General features: G+C 43.8%; 1 protein-coding gene across 6 annotated transcripts in view; it reads left to right on the top strand.

Moving 5' to 3' along the window:
- myo16 (myosin XVI) overlaps positions 1-23,207 on the top strand; it is a 97,329-nt gene that overhangs the window by 68,749 nt on the left and 5,373 nt on the right. For 5 of the 6 annotated variants that reach the window (XM_085766180.1, XM_085766181.1, XM_085766179.1 and 2 more), the window contains exons 24-34: positions 455-530; positions 1,559-1,755; positions 2,938-3,018; positions 4,096-4,301; positions 9,968-10,070; positions 10,751-10,847; positions 10,945-11,218; positions 13,213-13,586; positions 13,705-14,964; positions 18,066-18,218; positions 19,005-19,090. In XM_085766180.1, coding sequence (XP_085622306.1) covers positions 455-530; positions 1,559-1,755; positions 2,938-3,018; positions 4,096-4,301; positions 9,968-10,070; positions 10,751-10,847; positions 10,945-11,218; positions 13,213-13,586; positions 13,705-14,964; positions 18,066-18,218; positions 19,005-19,090 — 2,907 coding nt within the window. Of the gene's footprint in view, positions 1-454; positions 531-1,558; positions 1,756-2,937; positions 3,019-4,095; positions 4,302-9,967; positions 10,071-10,750; positions 10,848-10,944; positions 11,219-13,212; positions 13,587-13,704; positions 14,965-18,065; positions 18,219-19,004; positions 19,091-21,246; positions 21,360-23,207 lie in introns of all 6 variants that reach the window. The other variant, XR_015034662.1, reaches the window with a different exon arrangement.

A 23,207-nucleotide genomic window follows, 5' to 3' on the forward strand; every position in this document is an offset into this window, starting at 1 on the left:
TTTATTTTTGAATATATATCATTATAGTATGTGTTTCCCTCCAGAAAGCCTGTCATAAATTAAGTAAAAAAATGTTTTACCATAACAAGAGTGGTAGATTTGAATATAATCATATTTATACCTTTATCTCTTATCTCATTTCATCTGTAGAACTTTTAATGTAGTGAGTGGCTTCAGCAAACACAACGTAGTACACCGCTGCATCTAAAACTAAAACATGCCCTTGTCAAGTGTTTGAGCTTCGGTTGTTACTGTTTTATGGTCATGTTTTATGACATTGGTCAGTATCACAGTATTTATATTTAGTACATTTTTGTTGTGTGTCATGTTTGAAGGAGCTTCAGCATTTTTTTCCCCCTGTTTTAACTCCTCACAGCAATTACCATTTCTACAACCTTAAATGTACTGTATGAGTTTTTAAGTGAATGTCCATAAATAATTCATTCCCCACCAGATTTCATATGACCTCACGGGATCACTCACAAGAAACAAAGACTTCCTTCCTCAGAATCTCCTGTTTACGATGAAATGTAAGTACCCAATCAATAACACCCATAAAAGCACATCGTGGCCTCAGTGCACACTTGATCACAAAGATGCACTCTTGTCAGAACTAACAAGGCACAAGTCCACTCTTTGTCAACATGCGGTTGTGTTTTAATGTGTGTGCGTTTCATCCCATATGTGGCAGACAACACCGTCTGTGTGTATATTGTCTATACAAGGTGCCAGATGTGGCTTGTTGCGGTTAGGGCGACACAGACTGTCATTGTGTGAGTGCCAGACTAGCCTTGCGTCCAGCAGCCTAATTGCTACAATTTCCATGATGAGGCTAATCTTCTCAAAACTAGCCCTTCACTCACACTTGGCTGTTATCCCTCCTTCTGACTGAGATGCCTTGCTGCCTTTCATCCACACACATTGACATACAGTTGTGCTTTCTTCTTTAAGCTAAAACGTGTAAGCTAATAGGAGGCCGAGGGGATCTGTGTAAGTCAATATTGAGGCGGTGGCGATGATTGCTTTAAATGAACAGACAATTATCTTTGGAGCTCTGTGTAATTAAGTCCTTAAATGAGTCTGAGTTACGTTTGTTTTTCTTTGCTTAGTACGCCTACCTGTCATCCTTTCCTCCTCTCTCTTTCTCTCTCTCTCTTTTTCTCTGTCTCTCTCTCTCTCTCTCCCTCTCTCTCAGCCTTTCAGAAAGAAGTCACACGCCCACGTTCACACACATGTTGTTTGGCTTTCTGAATGAACTCATTGTTGTTGTGAACCATTCCACGTGTTGTCAAGTGGCATAGTCCGCCCCCTCTTGTTGCCTGACTGATTGTTTACATGGAACCTAACTTTATGCCCCCCTCTCCACCCCTCACTGCTCTGATCCTTTCTCTCCTCCTTGTTTACATCCTCCACACTGCTGTTCCCTCCTTTCTTCCTTTATATCTCTTCATCCCACCTCAACTTATTCTCCTCCACCCCCTTATTTCAACCAATGGTGTTGCTTCTTTTCACTCTTGTTTTCCTCCCTCTCTGTCCATTTGTGCTTTGTGCCCGGCAGCTAGTGAGAGTGTGTTGCTGCAGCAGCTCTTCCAGTCCAAGCTGACTCAGACTGGTTCTCTGGTGCCAGCAGCTCACGGCCGCATAGGGCTGAGGGGGCCTAAAGCTGCTTTGTTGCTCCACAGGATGCCATCAACCTCCCCTTTCACTGCCAACTCTGTCCCCCAACAGCCTCGCCGGTATCATGACCTTAGCAAGGTACAGTACCGTGTAGTGAGTCCAGTGCTCCAGTGTTTTGTTGTTCTGTACCTGTAGATTCATGCAACTGCAACATACAGCTGAGCCTCAAATCCATCAAATATATTTAAGCCATTTTCCAGCAGAGTTGTCACACATGCACAAATGAATATTGATCCTACTCTGGTGGAAAACTATTAAATGAAATCTTGGAAATTATGACATCAAGGAGCTCAGTCGGTGAGAAAGTGACACAATCAGAAGTGTTTTGTTCCAACTGAAGACGGACTGTACTGATCAATGGGAAAAAAACAGGGATGGTATTTTTGGAAAAAACAACAGCCTAATTTAAGATACTTCCCATCACTGCACTATATATAAACCTCTGGGAATTGGATTTGTTTGTACAGCCCTGTGAAGAGCTTGAAAATCCACAAGCCCACATACACATGCACACTTAAGGATAAGACTGGGATTATGCACTTTCCTCATGGCATACAAACAGAAAAACTCACAATATCTTTTCATAACAAGTCTCCATTTTCAAAGAACCCCTCCATATCTCTGTGTCTCTCCATTTGATGGAAAGAACATCGAAGTGTTGCACATGTGTTAGTGGAAAGGCTGGTTACGTAAACTACTGAGGAGGGTCCTGCCTGCAGTTTCTGTGGCTCATTAGCCATCTAGAGTAGAGGCTTACGCCAGACCCCTTTCACCTTTCTGATCTGCCCCAGCAACCTTATATGGTGACATTAGGCAATATTGCAACGCTGCATTGGAAGAAAGACTGTAATTAAGACAGTATAGTTTCATGTACGTAGTCCAATATCACAAGTTTGCCTCAAGGGGCTTTTACGATCTGTGCCGCATGACCCTCTGCCCTAAAACCCTTGAATGACACAGGGAAAACTCCTAGAAGAGGAGGGATCCCTTTTCCAGAAAGAACTGACATGCAATAGATGTTGTGTGTGCAGCAGAGAGAAACATGGTAAATTTATAGCTTGTAAAGTCTATGAATATATATGACTGATTTAACTGAAGCTTATGGAAAATCTGAATTGGCTGACAGACAGTGGTTTAGTGAGACTATTTAATGTTGTTGCACAAATCCTACACAGCATCAAAGGCCAAACATATTATCTGTAGATGATGATGATGATAATGATGATGATTTTTTCCCTTTTTAACTCTTTCCAATTCCAGATCTTGAAGAAGAAAGGCTCAAGCTCCTTCCTCCAACGACTAGAGCGGTGTGGGCCCATCACTGTGGCTGTCCAGCTGAGGGTCAGAATCATTCCTGTCTATTTTGGGTTTTCTCTCACACAAGTTAAAAATTGCCAGAACAGCTTGTCTGGAAAACTTCTTTTACTAGGTTTGCCTGATTAGTTCTTGGTAAGAGCAACAGATTCCAGCAGTATTAGTTTTTGTTGAAGAATCTGTTTAGTTGTACAGTCCCTCACTGTTGAGAGAAGATCAAAAATACATTTAATTTACTATTGAGATGACAAACAGACAAAACGCTCTGTTCATTTTCCCTTTGTCTTTATTTTTTTCTGAATATCTGCATAGTGTCTGCTGGTGATGTAAGGAGCCAGCCTGAACTGTGCTCACAAAAGCAGTACCTTTGGTCTGAATGAAGCCAGTGTGTTACACAATCAGAGTTGTGGGCTTGTGGTCGATGAGTCCCTCAGGGAATGGCAGAGAAGGAGAGAGTGGGCTGAAAAATGATGCTGTACCAAGCCAAACATGAAGCTCTCCCCATGAATGAATGAACAATGAACAACAACCACTGTGTGCCATGCACATGCTTCTGTGTGTGTGTGTGTGTGCGCACACATTTGGAGTGAATGTGAACGCTGGTGGTGACGTTCAAAGATGAGGGGTGAGGTGTTTAGCATTGTACCTAAGTGTATGCAGAACACATACTGACGTCAGTTTGAGGCGTGGCAAAGACAAAGATGTAAGTGTTTACTTGTATCTGGATGCGTGCGTAAATGTGTGTGTCTGTGCGAACTTGGATTTGTGAATTCAGGGCTCGGAGAAAAGCTTCCTGACGCTCACACACCAAGAGAAAGCAAAGAGCTCTTTGTGTTTTTTTTTCCTCCCGAGGAGAAACACTCCCCCAAAAATCAGACCACTTTGTTACAAACACAGTGTGATCTCACTCCAGTCATTGTTACAAGTTGCAACATCAAAGAAAGTCAGAGAGCGTTCCCTTTTCTTCAGTAGAAGTTCCTGTAAATTAGCAAAGTGCTCTTCCACCCCAAACACAAAAATCATATTATTCATGTTCTTGTTAATATCTGAAAAATAACCAGAAAGTGTCTTCAGCTATGTCTTCTTTGCTTTTCCCCATTTCAGAACTCGCTGTCAGAGATGATCAGTAAACTGCAGGCCTGCACTCCCCACTTTGTTGAGTGTGTGCGCCCCAACTCCGGTGGTCAGCAAGACAGTTTTGACAGCTTCCATGTGTCTACCCAGCTACAGTACATTGGGGTGCTTGAGATGGTCCGCATGATCCGATATGGATACCCTGTCCGCCTGTCCTTCCCAGGCTTCCTCAGCAGGTCAGTGCTATATGATATCGTGTGGTTAAAGAGTGTCACATCTGTTTTAAGACTTCCTCTGAAGCTCTATCTATATATTCACATTCATTCACCTCACATCCTCCTGTCTGTTGGGTTGCTCCACATCCTCTCACTTCAGATTCATAACAATCCCAGCAGGTCACTGTGATCTCTGCCAGGTTAGATATATCAGTGTGAGCGGGCCAAAGTACGCTGAAAGTTTGACAGGACATTCCCTCTCTGCATCTGCAAATGAATGCAAGGGCATTTACTACACATAATAGGACACTCACGTGCAGGCTGACACATTAACGTCAGCAAGTCGCTGCAACCTGCGATGTTAGAGGTACACATTGACCTTGGGTGGCATTTTTAGAGTATTAGAGTCCAATACAGCTGATGAATGTCACTATCACATTTACCATGTCAGCCTGACATGTATTAACCAGTCAGTTCTGTAAGGTCACTACGTTCCTCACCTAAATGTTAGTCATTATAACCAACCATCACTTCTTTTCTTAACTCTTACACAATGTTCCTGGCTTTCCCCATCTTCACACTCTGCCTCACTGGATGTTTTTTTTTTCTGTATCCCTAGTGGGTTTTTTTATGCTTTTCTTATTTAGAAGCAAAGAGCATGATATGTCTTTGTGACACCACCACTCCTAACCACAGTTTTTTCTCCCGGTTCTTCTGATCCTGAGAACCAGTGAAACGTTTGAGAGGATTTAGCTCTAAATCAGTCTTTTCTCATTTATAATTATCCCTAATACTGAGCCAAAGTAACAAGGCTTAATTGTAAGTCAAAATTGAAGCATTTTACTCCTAAATAAAAGTGAGAGCTGTGGCTTTTATTTGTCAAATGAACGAAAACGAGTGCAGGGATTTTGCAACAAAGAAAACAGTAAAACATGGCTACCCAAGCACAGCATAATGTACAAAAGGTTATAGTGTGTAGAATGTATTGAAGGTACAGTTTGCACATATTATTTTTTTCATCAAACATACACAAAGTGAAAGGGACTTTCATATAATAGGTTTCATGCGCGAAAACATGAACAGGGAATTGAATCTGGAGAATAGGCCCTTGTCAAATGGTGAAGTGAATCCAATATAGATTGTAAAGCCAACGCACTCATTGTTCGAGCTGTAATTGAAAGATTCCTGGTGTGGGGTGTGTGAATGCTGTTTGTTAAGCCATATGTGTGTCTGAGCATGTGTATTTGTAATGATGTGAGTCTGTGAGTGACTGTCATATTTTCTTTTTTTCTCTTTTTTTTTCGGGAAGCCCTGTGCTGTGTGATAATCTCTGTGTTAGTGATGCCTGTGTCCTGTAGATAACTGGGCATCACAAGAGCCGGCTGGTTGCCAAAAAAAAAGGGGGAAACGTAACCGTTGGTAAGCGGGAGATTAAACCAGAGCATATGAGGTCAATAGCGTGTGCACACTGAAATGCTTAGACATAGTTAAGTAGTTTGAGGTGATGTTGATGTAATATCACTCCTGCCTGAGATTGCTGTTTGGTTTCGAAAGCTTCTTCTATATTCTGTGTTAAAGTTGTTCGTCTACTCTTTGCATGAATGGAGCTTACTGTCAGTGGAGGAGTGTGATGGCAGGAGAATATCCATATTTTACATATGCACCTTAATCATCAATCAAGTGGTTTATTAGGTTCTCGATGAGTTTGAACTGAAGCAAATGTGAGGTATCACCTCTTGTTTGTGACATGATCTAGTTGGACACCCAGCAATTTGTGTCATTTCGCCAGGGTGTGGAAAAATAGTGCCTGCCATCTAGTTTTATTTATTGTCTCTCCCTCTTCTACCTCCTGATATTGCAGAGGCTGATTTCAACAAACAAAAGGTACAGCTCCGGAGAAGGTGGCTGAACAGTTCAGTGATAATCATACCGACAAGAATATTTAGTGTACAGGCGGAGAGAGAGAGAGAGGCATCATTTTTACAGACAAAGAGGAAACCTGCTCCAGCTGCTGGAGTGGGTGGATGCTTGCACACAAGTGACTCTTTGATGTCGTCCTCCATGCCAGCTGTGTCTGGAGAGGAGAGGGAGCAGAGTTGATGTGTGTGTGTGTGGACACAGGAGGTGTGATGGTAGAGTGGTTGCTCACTTACTGCTGGACACCCTCCTCCGAGCGAGAACTAAAAGAACCAAAATCACCCTTTTGACTGCATATATGAGAACTAATAGACAAAAGGTGGAGCACGGTATGTACATGGTATAGAAGTGGGAACAAATGGTAGTTGATGCTCTAATGGATCAATGCAAACTACTGGCTTCCATATCAGGATTAGACTCAGTCACGTTTAAGGCCATTGTCATCAGTGTCCAGTTTGTGTCACTCCAAATGAACTAAAGAAAAGCAGAATGTAAAGGTTTGATCATGGCTGCTTGCACAACTCAAGGCAAAACAATACAAGATACTTTTTTCTGAGTTTGTACTTTTGAATTAATGGTACTATTTCTGCCAGTCACTGCACCAAGCCAGCATGACCAACAAATTAGTGTGTTGAACAAACACACAGAGGTTAAACTGATATCAACACTACCTCCTCATGGAAAAGCAAACAGGCTGAATAGCAGAAGTGTAATGCTGTTTTTTACTGAGAAAAAAAATCAAATTACTATCATGCTTTAATCTGTAATGCATTCCTGCCCCGCACTGGCTTGTGTGCACTGCACTGTGCATGTGTGTTTGTAGCATTTTGTCTCCATACAAATGGACCCTTTGTGAGTTCTTTGTCCGGCGTGTGTCCCTGCTCTGCTGTTTATACATTAAAGCCATGCTTCATTTAAGTGGCTGCCACTCACAAAGACACCAGTCAGCCCAGCCCAACTGCCATTCACATCTTCCTCTCTCGCCTCCACACTGGTTTCAGCACAGACAGACCCGATGAATGAACACAGCTTGGCCTGGGAGAGGAAGGAGCTGCTGCAGAGCGGGGGTGGACAACACTGCTGTCCTCACAGAGCTCCTTCTCTGTTGATTTCTCATTCTTTCCTCACATGCTCTCTTCACTGAACCGCCATTTCCTTTTTCTCTCATCTTTTTACTTATTCTTTCCTTCAGATACCAACATTTCCAGTTTGTTCTCATTTAAGCCTTCATCTTTCTTTTTTTCCTGCTTCTCTCTCTCTCACACACACACACACACACACACACACACACACACACACACACACACACACACACACACACACACACATAATAGTATCTCAATATTGTTTCTTATCCCCTTTTCTCTTTCCATTCATCACTCTTTCAAAACAGGCTCTGGCCCTTGACTAACAAAAAATGACAGGCCAATGAATCAGCCATTAATCTTAAGGTTGCCGTATTTTCTTGAAAACAACCACACAAGAGTGTAGACAAAAAAAATACACACCATAACCATGCAGGCCACTTCACGAAGTCATAGTGGCTGCCCGAAGCGAATTACATTAGTGTCCTGGTAACCACAGTGATTTATGAGGAAATCTATTTTACTGTTGCTTTTATTTGTCTTTTATGATACACTATGTGTTTTGTGGCAGGGGTTTATTTTCTGCCAATGTGTAAGGTCAAATCCAACCACTTGAACCTTGTTCCTGTTAGTCTCAGCCCCATCCATGTGCGCAGCTTTCCTCGATTTTACTGATATTGTTTGAAAGCGGATGAGAAAGAGGCATCAGTATTCATAGAACATGTCACAAATGCTTCTCGCAATCCTATTGTTCATATTTCCTATATGGCCAGTTCCAAATGGGTCTTCATCATCACCCTCTGATGGATAAACACACGCACATCTGCGGGCTATAAAGTTCCCTACAAAAGAATATCCATCATTTCCATCTGACCCCCGGGGGTGAATGTCCGTGATTAAACAAAGTCGATAGGGTTTGACGCTGTGGCAACTCAAACTTTGTCAGATGGATAAGAGCAGCTTCACACAGGAAGTGAGCGGTTTGAATGCCGTTTGTGTTCCACCTCGCCTTTACCGCCTTAGTGGCGCTCAATAACACTGGTCACTGATGGCCCTCTGGTCACAGAGATCTCCGTTAGCGCCCTGTACCCCTCCATTTAAACTCTTATCAAAGGGGTTATTTCACTTCTTTGACTCCACATGAAGCCCCCTTGGGTCTTGTAAAAGCAGGGACCATCGATGGTTTTCATATCCTCATAGGGGAGGTCATGGGTTTACAGAGTTCCTTTGTGTTTTATGGGCCCAGGGGGGCGGCATGTGTTGTCTGCTGGACTGGTATTACCATACAGAGAGAGGGTGAGCGAGAGTTCAGACAGACCCCACTCCTGCAAATCAAAACACATCCTATATTCACGTGCACTCTCGTACTCACCTCGGACAGTACAGGTGGTTTATGCTTCCAGCCATCTGCTGGTTAAAATTGTCTCATCAGATGACATCATCAGCCGGCTCTGCCTCTCATTGATAACATTGGAGACAGAGCATTGATGGAAAAAATGCACTGAGCAGCTGATCAGACGTTTGGGGGGATTCACATTATTTAGAATAAGATAAAATACTGTATATCTATAACAGTATTTCTATTCTTCACTTTTAATCCAACAACGTGCCTCTTATTCACATATTAATTGCAGCAAGTGTTGGTCTGACCATCAGGAACCATTGCATATTGTTCCATGGAAAGTCTGCTGTGGAAAACCCTAGTGTCTTTACTAAATATCTTGGACTTCACCTTTGATCTTGGTTGTAATAAATACGGCTAAATTAGATCATATGAATTTGTGTTGTTTTAGTTTTTGTATAATCTATAGTGAAATGTCCATACTGACATGTCCAGGAGCTTTTAGACAGTGGGGTACATTTGCCACCCTCCCTTGCAGATGGTAATGCTCTGGTCAAAGTTGAACAGTGTAAATAAAATATTTATAACACACCATTATCAGGATCACCAAAGCCGATGTGGCCCAGTTTTTTAAATTAAAGAATTCATCATAGCGACCGCTATTTGAGGCCAATGGTGCAATTTTGTAGCCAAATTTCACCATCTTTAAACTAGAAACCAAAAGAATAAATGATTCCCTTTCTCTCTTTTTAATCTACTAAATTCATTAATTCACTTTATTTTAATTTTCATTTAAATTTTCTTTACATTTGTAAACAGTGTGGCTGGTGCGCCTGGTGGAGAAGGATGAAAAGAGCTCATAAAGACTTTGGAGAAATTGCTTATGAATGAGAGAAGGTTTTTGTTTTTATTCCAGCCCCATGCTCTTGTCTGGATCAGACATTCATGTCTGCAGGTTTATCTTCATGAACCAGCCTCTGTCCCCCCGACGCTCCACACAGTCCACACAGCGTATAAAAACATCTATAGCTTGATATTTTCTGTCTGTGAATTCTGTATCAACATAGCTTTCACTTTCCCTTTCACCCCCACCGTCCCAGGAACAAACAAACCACTGTCTCCATCCAGCTGACCATTCATAGCAACGGTTGCCTAGGGCAACACCAATAGGAACAGATGCCGTTTGGCTGGTCTGCCGTATGACCCCACTGACCTTTGAACCCATTGTCTCTGAAAAGAGGCGGTGTCACGTTGTCTCGTCTAAATTCTTAAATTCAGCACTTTGAAACACTTTTGTCCTGCAGCTCTGACGTCCTCTGTTTTTTTCTCCCTGTGTGTTTCAGATATAAAGACCTCGCGGTCCCAACTTTGGGAGACAAGAAGAAATTGTCACCAGAGGAGAAATGTCGCTCAGTTCTGCAACAGTCTAAACTCCAGGGATGGCAGGTGTGTGTGTCTGTGTGTCTTTTCTGGTCTCCATCTATGACAAAAGATTTTCCAAATTACTTAATCCCTGACCCTGTGTTTGAAAGATCCCATGGAATCTTTGACAACTCGTTCCAGCTGTCCCACCTCATCATAATTCTTCTCACACACACACACACACACACAGAGCAGCATGGATCCCTCCGCCCCCCTCTCTGTGCTGTCTGCCAGACTGCTGTTGTGTCTGAGTGTGTGACCCTGCAGGTCACGTTAGCTCCTGCCTCACACATGCACACACACTCCTCAACAATGCCCAGCAGACACCTTTTCATGCTCCTTCTCCTTCACGCGCAGGCACACACACTACTCCAACAAGTAGCGTATGTTGGATTGAATTGTGTCTGTGTGTGGAAGCATGTCACCCCCACATTTCTGTGCACCTGGCGTAGAGTGACCTCTGTCGACCCCCAGATGCCCTCTGAATTCATGGAAGCAAATGCAGGGTCGACGTGCAGCCCACCCTCTCCACACTCCACTCCCACCTATTATCATACATCATAGCTACATCACTGCTCTCCCAACTCTAGCACACTCCTTCTAAGATTTCCAACAGGAAACAGCCTCACAGGGTTTGTTGTTAGTGTGTATCAATACTTTTTCCTGTGTGTGTGATCAGCTCGTTTGTTTCTTTGCATGTATAGATGGGCAGCAGTAAAGTTTTTCTAAGGTACTGGCAGGCTGACCAGCTCAACGACCGGTGCTATCAGCTTCAAAAAAAGATCATCACCTGTCAGAGAGGTAATTATCCCAAATGACAAAGCAACAATCAATATGTTCTTTGAAACGTTCGCCTCTCTCTGATTTTTACCTTCACTTTCTCGTCTCCTTGTCTCAGTGGTGCGTGGCTGGCTGGCCAGACAGCGGGTCCACAACAGGCTGTCGCTGCAGCAGAAAGAGGAGTGCAGTGTGCAGCGTTTCCTGCAGGGGGCAGAGGACATGGGGCTGCGAACCTATGACCAGCTGGTCATCCAAAATGCATCCGACATCGCCAGAGAAAGCGACCGATTGCGCTGCCATGGCAACAGCCTTGTCAACACCCTTGGCAATAGCCCACCACTCGGTGAGAGGCCTGAGCCGGTGGGTAAGGAGGAGGATCAGCCTGTCAGGAGGTAAATTAAACAAGACGCCGTCACTACTCATATATCAGATCTGAAGGCAAAGACATGCAATCAGAATTCATTAATGAATATTCAAGGCCACGCAGATGCGCAGTTTGTCATTTTGTCATCATTTGTCATTTGTATGTCATGTTGTTTTACACCCGTTCTGGCCAAATATTGATTTGATCAAAAAGTTAAAGTTTTGTTTTGATGATTAACTTCCACCGTGCCACTGATTACTTCACACTTATGCAAATACTCAAGACTGTAATGTCTCTAAAAACAGGACTTTTATCACTCACAACACCATAATTCATTATACTAGATGCAGCGGTCTCATCGTTATTTAGCCAGCAAAATAACAAACAGTCTGGAGTCGCTGTCATTCACAGGATTTATGACTGTGTGAAAGAGTAATTTGCCTTTATAAATGTACTGGTGTGTCTTACTTCATGCGTTTTTGCATGTCTGTGCCTATGGCAGTATGGCATGTGTTTTGTGATTAATGATGTAATTGTATCTCCGTGCGCTTTAATTGTAAGCTTCATGATGGATCGTCAGATAATGAGCTGCATTATCAGATTGTATTAGTATTGTATTACACCTATGGTATGGTATCCTTATCTAATTTTAATATAATGCATCAAGCCTGGGCTGAATTAGAGGGAGCACAAAAAAGGTAATAAGAAGCTCTTTAGATGTGGTGTTAAATAAACGACCTTCATTTTTGAAACGTTACTTTCCTACTTGCGGGAAAATGATGGCCTCATATATGGTGGTACCTGAAATGTAACTTGTGCATTTCAGCTCCACTAAATGTGCTGTGTGCACAGATGATATATTGTATGTTTAGGGTTAATAATTGCAATTATTATAATTAATATCACCTTTCCATCTCTTCAGAGATGGAATATCATTTGTGTTGCTTATAGTCACAGCTTCATAATACAGGCTTTTATTCCAGGTTGACAATTGGGAGTGACTAATACACCAACATGTTAAAGCTTTGTGACGAAATGACAAAATTAATTGGAAGATTTGTTGTTGCAAATGTAAGCATCATGCTAAACAAATGAAATGGCATGAAGTATAGGTAAGTGTATGTTAATATAGTGAAAGAAGAAGAAAGAAGTCTCGCTTTTTAGAAATTCAGAAATGCAAAAAAATTAAAAACTCGCAAAAGTGTTAAGTCATCACATTTCATTGACTGTAACAGCAACTTTTAAATATATTTGATATTTGTTAAGATTAGGATGAAGCAATGTACATCCCATAAGATGAAAAGACACATACACATGCATGATTTCTGTATCCTCTATGTGTCCTTGTATATGTAACATCTGCTGCTGGGCCAGGAGACAGGAGCGCAGGGAGGCTTCGAACAGGAGGAGGGGTGTCAGTAGGCAGACTGGGAGAGGAGGCAGAGTTGCTGTATGGTTGAGGGAGTTAATAGGCACATACTTACGTTTGCGCACGCACATACAAATGTGCTCACATGCACACATTTATCCAAACTCACCTAATTTCTGAGCAGGTTTGTAAAATGCCCTCCCCCATCACTTTCATACATGTTTGCTCCGCCTTCCCTCCCAACCCCCCCCCCCTAGTCATTGAACCAACAGATGGCACACACAGATTAGCAAAGGAAATATCAAAGTGGATGCTATCAAATTACAGCAAAGAGATTAGATTAAAAGCATAATGTATATGGTCTTTATCCTACAATTGGCCTCCTAAGCTCACTTTAGCTTGAATAGACAGTTTAAGATGGCATTTATTAGGTTTAATAATGGAAATCATATTATTGACTTAATCAGAAAAAAAAAATTGTATGGGAAGATGTTAGGCTAAAGCTTTTGTGCATCCTTTCTGGATATCATGAATCAAGCACAACTAGTAGATAGAGATAATATAGTAGAGAGATAATACGAATGGTCAGTCACAACAAAATCATCAACTTTGATTCAAATATGATTTGTGTTATTCTTTATCCCCGTTTGTAGGGTCGGGGAGAAAAATGGGAAAGTCCACGACGGTTCCGGCAGCCGAGTCTTTCGCCACTTTCGGTCCAGCTCAGTACCCACCCCCCTCGCCATGGAGAACATGGTCCATTCCTCTGCCAGTCCCCCCGTTAAGCCCGCCCTGCAGCAGGTAGCCCATACCAGTGAGGAGGGGGCAGGCGGGGCAGGTCTTTCATCTCCACGGAAGCAACCTCCCCCAAAACCAAAGAGGGACCCCAACACCCGTTTGAGTGCATCTTATGAAGCGGTTAGCGCCGGGTTGACGATGGCAGCCAAAGAGAGCCCCACTCCAGAGGGCTACGGTTCACCAGCTGGAAGCCCCCCTAAATCCCAGCTGTCCCCCACAGACCCTGCAGGTATATCACCTCCACTGCTCTTAAGAGGACATGACAGATGGTGGTTTTTCTGTGCTTGAGTGCTGTTGCTTAATGCTTTTCTCCCTGTATTTAATTGACTTATTTGTAATTTCCTCAGCCCTGTCCAAGCCCCGCCCCCACAGTGATGACTACACAACCATGAGGAAGGTGCCACCCCCCAAACCCAAGCGTAGTCCCAACACAAAGCTAACGGGCTCCTACGAGGAGATCAACGCCGTAGCGCCACACCTCCACCAGCTGCGCCCCGCTGATGTGAAGCTGGCCTTGCTGTCCCGCGCCGGGGGATTCGCAGGGTTTGGTGGTTTAATGCAGAGAGCCGCGTCCATCGATGCCCCACAAGGGGTCGCGCTGAGCCTCTACCAGGGTCATGACGAAGAGGATGTGTACATAGAGATGTTGGGCTCTCAGCCGCGGACTCGGAGCCTCCAGGAGCCCCCTGACAGCCCAGAACTGGCCGACTCTGAAGCCGTCTATGAGGAGATGAAGTATTTTACTACTGAAGATGGTGGACCTCCCGCCACCGTTGTTACCAAGGCAGCAAAACTGGAGGCTCTGGGTTTGGGTCTCATAGGATTAGGGACATCTCCTCCTCAGAGCAGGGAGACCAAACGGCTGACGGGAGGAGGAGTGGCCGCCGGCTTGGACATCGCTCACTCGCAGGGCTTGTCCAGCAGCGGCGCTCCCAAAGCTCAGCACGGCAAAGACGGCAGCGGTTGTGACATCCCGGCTCCCTTCCCCAACCTGCTCCCTCATCGTCCGCCTCTACTGGTGTTTCCCCCTTCTCCCGTCACCTGCTCCCCCGCTTCAGACGAGTCACCCCTCACCCCGCTGGAGGTCAAGAAGCTGCCGGTGTTTGAGACGAACCTGAACTACGCCACCGGCCCCGATAGCCCCCTGTCTCCACAGTACGCTCGCCAGAGGGCCGACTCCTCCCCCAGCCTCACCGTCCTCATGCCAGAGAAGAAGTCTACACCTCCACTCACCCCTCCACCACCACCTCCTCCTCCCAGCGCCCCCCCTCCTCCCTACAGGCCTCCTTCACACTTCCCCTTCCCGCCTGAGGCCAACTTCCTGACCCTCACGCGAGCAGCATCTGTCACAGGGAGCACGGACTCCCCCAAAATGTCCTCACAAAGGGCCGGGGGGGAACCGCTGGGGAAGCCGCCTCCCTACTCCCCGGTGAAGATGACTCGCCCTGAGCCCCGGAGAGCGCACTCGTGCTCCTCCTCTCCTCTGCTGTTCAACCCAGCCAATGGCAGACCCCTGACCAGCCCTCTTGATGAACTCAACACTCTGTTCAGCTCTGGACGCAGCCTGCTGAGGAAGTCCACGTCTGGCCGGAAGACAAGAGATGGAGGTCTGTCACTCATGCTCACACGCTCACACATGCACTCACTCACAGTTGCACACATCTAAAACACTGGCAGAGAGAACATTACGGCACAATATCAGTTTTTCAGAGTCTAAATGAATCATTTCTCTGTCCTTTCTTCCCTTTTTAATCGATTCATTGTTTTCAATTCAATCTGCAGTCTCAGTTTAATGATCTACTTATAGTTGCTTTAACCTGAGTCAAACCAATATATGAACGCGATGATGGGTTGTTATTTATGTACAGTATGTAAGGGGTCGAGACTCAGCTGAATGTGTGAGTATGTGTTCGTGATCAAAGCCTCAGCCTTGTCTGTACCAGATGATCTATTGGGTACTGGGTGATTACCTTCTGTACAACCGGAGTAGTGCAGGGTAGGGGTGTGCTAATAGGTAGGGATTAACCCCTTGTATTGTGTTTGTGTGTGGATCTGTGACACACATGCCCTGTGTTTGAGTGGTATGGAATTGAGATGCACCAGTGTCCAAAACACCTTCCTCATAAATCCTCCCTCTCTGCAACAGAAACACGTTACATTAATTCAACCACCCTCTTTGGCCCACTTGAGGCAGCTCATTTGTTACAGTCTCCAGTGTAGTGCCCTTTGGCTGTTGTAGCTGCCCCGTTACATGTTAGCTAATGAGCTAGCTGGTGTAGCCCACTTTGCATCTCACTGCACTTTAAGTATGATCTGTCTGCGTTGTAGCTCAACCTACTACAATGCAGAGCACATACAGAACCTGTGACACTGATGCAAGGGTTGACCTTTGCGAAAGCAGGACAAACATATTTGTCTCACCTAGTAAATGAAATGGGTGGGTCCCCCAGGTCAAAGGTTTCAAACCCACAAGAGATTACTTCGTGTTGTTTTACTCAAGTACATTTCCCATCAATACTCCAAACATACTGAGAAACCATGGGCTCATCAGACAGAGTTGTGCCACTGTGTTTTAACTGAGCCTCTGTTTCCTCAAAGTGTATTAGTTGTGGCTGGGTTAATAATACATGAGCAGTAGCATGATGAGGGTCGGCATTAAATATTCAGCAGCTCACTCATGTTCTGCTGAAGGAAGTGCGAGTGACCAGCAGCATAAACAGGCCATCCTGGACTTATTATACAATTATCAAGGAGACTAGCTGGAAAAACAAGTGAAAGTACTTGCTGCTGTCATCATCAGTCTGTCATCTCTACAAAGGGTTGTCGTTGTTGTGGAGCTCTGTGATTTGTATTTGCCACAGTTGTGTCATACTTCTATAATTGCAACAGGTTTAAAGGGCAGGTAGCTGAACTCCTTATAAGCGACGGTATGAGAGCAAGTGCACATGCTGACACATATGCCTCACATGACATGTTGCACTTGACTCCTCGTCAGCACCTGGACCTGTGCGGGAAAAGCGCTGGCGTCATGGAAACTGTGTATGTGACAGGGGAACCTGGCACTGGGGTATTTTGAGTGGGGAAAGCAAGGCGGTCCGCTTAGATCAGGCCACAGAGGGATGCCGATGGGCTTAACAGGATGGCCTACTTCCGTTCCCCCTCGGCTGTTAAATGACTGAGTGTGATACCTGACGCTATGGGAGTGGCCAGGGGTTGCAGTTGCTATCCCAGACATCTCTGTGAAGAGCAGCTGTCTCTCCCTCCTCCTCCTCCCCTTCCCTATCCACAGGGAATGAGAAAACCACAGGAATGCCAGGGGAAGAGGGCACACAATATTAACAGAATTGGATAAAAGTCAAATTCTCTCTCATTATGGTCTTTATTGTACAAACCCAACTACTCACTGTGACGCATCCTTTCACAAGTGTGCAAACGTCACACGGACCCCTGTCTGCATCTCTCTCCCCTACCTGGGCCTTTTGTCCCACACAAACACACACCTACCCCACTGGACCTATAGTAGACTAAGTTTATATTTAGGCATCTTGTGACCATGGGGCGGACCAGAAGGCACGCATTCTCAGTGTGGGACAGCAGCTGACGAATTCCCATTCACACTCCCACACGCATATGCACCCACAGCCTCTTACTCATTCAGTGTGTGAGAGCATGTGAGGCCTGGGGAGCAGCAGCAGGGGCAGAGGCAGGTCATGTGGAGTCACCTTCCTACCCGACAGAGCTGAATGAATACTTTTTAAAAGGCTAGGATAGCTGTGCAAGCGAGGGAGTGGGGGGGGGGGGGGGGCTAAGTGGAACAAGACGAAGTCAAAACCCAGTATATGGCTGGACTGCATCGTAGGCTGTTTGCATTCTGCCTGGTGTCAGCAGGTTTCAGCCCTTTATCTGTTTGCTTCTCTCCCACTTAGTGTGATCATACACAATATCATAATGTATCCAAATTCACAATAACGCTGTTCTCATTTACATATTTTGTCTGTTTCTTTTGTCAGTATTAAATAGTGACTGGCACGAGACCCATTTAGGTTACATGTTCATCAGCAGTTACTTCCAAGCCATTTCCAAGCGGCTGCACTGCTCAATTTTCTTCTTTTTTAACCATGACCTTACAAACCCACTAAAAACAGAAGTTAAAAACAACAGTAGTGCTGCAATTTCAGCTGTATTTACTTGTAAAATGATCAGTAAGAGAGAAGGTCAGATACTTATTCATGTCAGCTGCTGAAGAGAGGTGTGTCTGTGGGGGGGATGGCCTGACCTCGAATACATCGGACAATGCTGGTGACACACTTGTGTTGATAGATGCAATATTGTGTACAATAAGTCATACATTTTGAGCTAAATGGCTCCAAAAATTTTAACAAAAGACAAAAGAACTAATTCGGCAATACTGCTTCTTTGTGTTACTTCATTTCAGAAGAGCAACAACCGTGGTGGAAACTACAGCACTCAGTCAGTCAGTAACATTTGCATTTATACAGTGAGAACTACTGCTGTGGTCCTGCCAGAAAAAAAGGAGAGAGAGGCTGGGAATTAACGTATAATTATCCAAGTCACAAAATTGAATTTTTTGCTGTCGCCCACAGGTACTCTGATGAACCCATGCATAATGGAATCTTATGTCTGTTGTCTGCCATACATGACATGTACTGACATGTGCAGTGTTTTCCTCTGGCTATATTCCTCGCAGGATTCAATTCTAATATCAATCTACCAGGGAGGGAAGAATGCGGCTCTGCCCCCACCTCACCTTCTCTGCAGCTACAGGACAAGAACGCCAACAACCACTCTCCCCACTCCCCAAGCCCCGGCCCTGTAGAGAACGGCAACCAGATCTCCAATGGTAACCGTCTATCTATGTATTATGCATTTACATTGTTCAATATTAAATCAAAGAAATTAAAAAAAAAAAAGCAAATATAAACAGTTGCATATGAAAGTCCAGGTGGATATAAATTGCTTTGCAACGCACCCATATCATATATAGTTTAGCACAGGCTGTGATCCTGTAAAGAAAGAGGAGCAGATAGAGAGGATATGGATAGAAACTGGAGTCCCTGGTAAGTGTTCTGGTTGGTCACATCTAGATGTGCACAGTGTAGAATTAAATGAGAAGTATGATTTACAGTTTAGCTTAAAGCAAAAAGGCTATGTTGTACGAAATAGAGAATACACTGCTGCTTTTATTGGTGTCCTGGAGAGAACAATACCACTGACTAAACATGTAGTAGGCCTTTACCCTTTTTGTCACATCATGACTTAAATTTATCTAGAAATAAAAGCATTGTTCAGGCAGGGGTCAGATGTAGGAGGGAAGGAGGAGTTATGCAGAATTAAATTATGAAGTCACGTTATAAGGTAAGGAGACCACAGATAGGTTAAAGGAGGGCCATAAATTTGTCAGCTGCAGCCGAAGAGTGATAACAGTAGTCTTTTACCTCTCATAGAGTCTGTCTGTGTGTCTCTTCTCCTGTACATTTCCCTCTGCATGAGGGAAGGTTGTTTCCTGCAACGTGTCTGTGATTGAAGAGTGAGGCGTCCTTCAGTTTCTACCTGCCTGTGTGTGGGAGGACCTCAGGTCAGATGTCTGTCTGTGTTTCATAACGTGCTTTTGATATTGTGTGTTCAGGGTCACTGGAAGACGAAAGTCACAGCAAGTCAAACTCCTCCAGCTCCACCTCTCTGCACAGACACATGGACAGCCATCATACTCAGGTAAACACACAAGACAGGTACTTAAGAGCACAGGCAGACACTTGAGAGCGCGCTGACATTATGTGTGTGACATATTATCACAGATTTGTCATTTAAATTGAATATAAGATATAAGTGTCAGATGCTTTATGCTAATGGAAATAAGGGATCAATTGTATTTGTTGTGGCCTTACTTTCTTGTGTAAGTCACAGAGCCGGGAGTCCTAGTTTCACAGAGCTGTGAGTGGCATGTACGGTACACTTGCTTACGCCCGTACACCCACACTAACAGACGCACACAATTACAGCACAATCATAGCAGGCCTGTATTTTGTTTTGGGTTTGTTGACATTTTGAGTGGACCGGAAAGTGGCCCCCCTCAGAACAACACGTATCACTCATGACATGCAAGCTTTCTCTGGCTCTGTAGACAGGTGTACAGTTTCAGGATTGAATTTAAAGTCCTGCATGCATGCACACAAGCTTACACACACACGCAGCTATGTGTGTGTATATACTCACACACACACACATTCACATAGACATACAACAGCCTCATTAAATAGGAAGAATAAAAGTGGAAACCATCTTGAACCAGAGCCAGAAGAACAAACTGAGATAAACCACAAACACGTGAATGTTATAGCAAGCCTTAATAATTGAAAGGTTTAAAGATGTATAGCTTCATTAGCTTGATCACACTCACATGGTTGGTCTAGTAGCATAGAGGACGTCCACAGGGAGAGCCACTCACAACTGGGAGAAAGCTCTTATGATGATTATCACGTGCTGTACCCTCACCTCAGGCAACAACAACTGAGACTGAGTACAAATTGTCTTTTATCCACCAACACCACCAAGTCTAAGATCTAGATAGATTTATCCATATATTAATAGAAAAATGTATCCATATATTGTAATCAAAATGTCCCAACAGCTTGAGAACACTCCTCCTGCTTGAGGTTTCCTTCATCTACTCTGTAAATGTTATGTTAGTAGCTGATGTGTAACTGCATCATGTATCTCAGGCTGCAGCTGTTTCATCCTTACGCTCAAAAGAAACTTTCACCACATGGAAAATTGATTTTGGATCCATCAGCGACTGCAGCAGTCAGTGATTGAGTGTCACAGTCAGTAGAGCACGAAGCACAAAACAGGGGCAAAGTACGTAGTGTCCCACCTTGGGAGCAGCCCAGAACACATGATTCATAAGGTCCCGCCACTAGAGATCTGAAGGCACACTGTGTATCCTCCTCGCTGTCCTCAGGTTGGCTAAGTGCTGTGGCCTGGCTCTCACAGCTGTGGTGAGCTCACCAAATTCATCTTTTGGAGTTCCCGTCTGTGTTTGTGAGACATCATAGTGATGTACCAGCACATGATCTTTAAGGTTTTTTTCTTACAGTATTAAAAAAAAATAGAATGCCGCATATTCTAGCTGCTAATTCAATAGACAATTTCTTTTTTTAATGTGATGGTTTATCTTAAAGGGTGTGAATTACTTGCTGAAAAAAACCCTCCAGGGGCTTGTAGGGTGGCATTCTCCGACTACAGTTCCAGGCTATTGTGCATACATTTGTGGGGTACAAGAACCTTTTATACATAGTAAAAACAAACATGGTTTAACGTGATGTAACATAGTACAATGCAGTACAAAAGCTTGAAAAATTAATAATTGTGCTAAGCTCTCACTCACACATATTTAAAGCTTATTAATAGGTCATCATTATTGATGTATTGTTTGTTGTCAATGTGGCTGTTAAGGCATTTATGGCACAGCTGCAGAATCGAAGACAAATTTCCCTGAGCTGAAAGTATATTGTATCGTATCGTATCGTATCGTATCTTATCATCAAAAATATACAGACATACATTAAAAAATCTGAGGGCATATACTGGTAACACATGACAACATAATTTTCAGTTAATTGAATACTGATAAGAATATCAAGTAGTCCCAGTTTATATAGGCAGACCATGTGGAAAGTATTGGCTAGTTAGCAAAAGTGACTTTAGTGGACTCCTAAATTGCTGTAAAGATAAATTTTAGAAAAGTACAGGTAATAGATTTCCTATTCGGGACCTGTGATGAAGTATACAGAACTGTGTGATTCTCTTCTTCTCCCTCTCTGACTCTGATGAGTTTGGCTGTTTCTCTCACTCCCTCCTTTATCTTCCAGAGGGGACATCTCAACTTTTCTCCGTTCGGTGCGGGGGCCGCCCTCTAAAACAGCGAGGGGGGGTCGGGGGGGGAGGGGGCTCATTGGAGGCCCTGTTCACATGTAGGGATGTGGTGAGTGTATATATCATGCCTCGCGACTCTCCACCCTTAATGGCAGTGTTTTTCATAGACCCTGTGTGGGATCATGGCGGTAATGACCGTCATTATGTAAGGGGGGAAAAAAACTACCTCAAATATTTTGTCTAAGTTCAAGATAATATTCTGCTGAAAGTCTGTTTCTGGAGTATACAAGAAAGCTCCTGTAGAGTGTTTAAGTATTTACAGCAGAAAATTTATTAAAAATATCATATCACAATTTTCAGTCATTGTGATGCAAGTGAAATCTCTGAAAACATCGGTCCTTGGGGAAAAAAACTGAAAACCACTGCTTTAGCAGGACATCATCTCAGCTTCACCTGCTCCCCTTGTTTACCGTGCTCGTCCTTTAAACACTGGTCTGGAATCAGACGAGCAAATCTGCCCTGTCTCCTGTTATGTCAGGATCAGTGGTAGATTCAAAAGTCTGATCCCAGAATCAGTTGCACCACTGCCCCCACCCACCTTTTTTTGTATTTTAGTTATTTCTGGAAGAAAACTGCAGCTCTTGAGTTCAGCATGACTCTCTGCATCAGTGTACCTGCACACAGTCGCTGTCAGAAGACACTGTAATCTTGCCGTCTCAGTTGAGGCTATTGGCATAGTTTGTTTTTCAGTGAGATACTTTATTAGATGGTTTGGAGTCAGTTTAGCTCCATGTCGTCTGGTGTTGATGACTGGTAAATTCAAATACGTGGAGTAAGTCTGTTTACAAAAAGAGAGCTGCAATTTTGATTATTGCTTATTCATCTGCTTGGATTTTTATGTTGCTGAAACCATCACATGAACTCTTTTTTAAACCTTCCGACCCTGTTATTTAGCATTACAGTTGTTAGTATTGTCACTGGTGCTAACCAACAGTTGTCCAGCCTTGGAAGTCACTCTAGATCTTTGTCCAAATGTGTTTGACATTGTCTCCATGAATGAGTTCATATGTTCACTGTTACAACTGAAGCATGGAAACATTTGACTTGGTTCCTTTCTTCATTAATTTGTTATGTTTTCTGGAGCAAGTTCATTATCATAAGTTCATTCAAGGGATGGGAACAACTCTATGACCCAGAATACCATTCAATTAGCTGCATTCCAGGCTGTGTTTATGCAGGATTAGCAGATCTAATGGGATAGATAAAAAGGAAAGGATGAAGGAAGGAGAAGGGGGTGGATAACTCTGTTAGGAATGAATGGACTAACTTGTTTTGGTTTCTGTAGTCAGTAGTCGACAGCAGTCTAGACGGTTATGTTTGCTACTTAGAATAACAACACTCAAAGGATAAGGAGGCCTGACAGACAGCCTTAGTTTCTCTGCATGAATCCCTTGTGTTTGCCAGTGTCAAAGCGTGAGCGAGTTAAGGTTCCATGCCAGTTTCTCTGAAATCCCCACGTCACCTAACCTATCCACTGAAATTTCCGGGAAAGAGCTCACAAATAGATCATCAGTGACTTCCAGCAGCCTCCACCCCCTCTGCAGTTCCTCTTTTTTGTCCAACAACACTGGCAAACTGGTTCTAGAAATACAAGCTGTTTAGTGACCCTATGTTTTCACTGATGAAGACAAAGTAGTGCAACAAATCAGGAGACAGACTTACTCAACAGAATGCAAAGACTACTGTTAGAGGAGTGTTGTTTCAGGGTACAGGTAAAGACCCCTCTGCATTGGCACTCCCACACTGTCACCTGATTGGTCCCATTCAAGCGAATGAGCTCAACTCAGCACAAACTGTTCTATGTTCTACACTATATGATTGAAATTATAGGGACATCCCTGCTCTCTGTGTGTGTGTGTGTGTGTGTGTGTGTGTGTGTGTGTGTGTGTGTGTCCAT

This window comes from Trachurus japonicus, chromosome 21 (genome assembly GCF_045865225.1).
Source record: "Trachurus japonicus isolate A0001 chromosome 21, Traja_1.0".
In the NCBI taxonomy this organism is placed as follows: domain Eukaryota; kingdom Metazoa; phylum Chordata; class Actinopteri; order Carangiformes; family Carangidae; genus Trachurus; species Trachurus japonicus.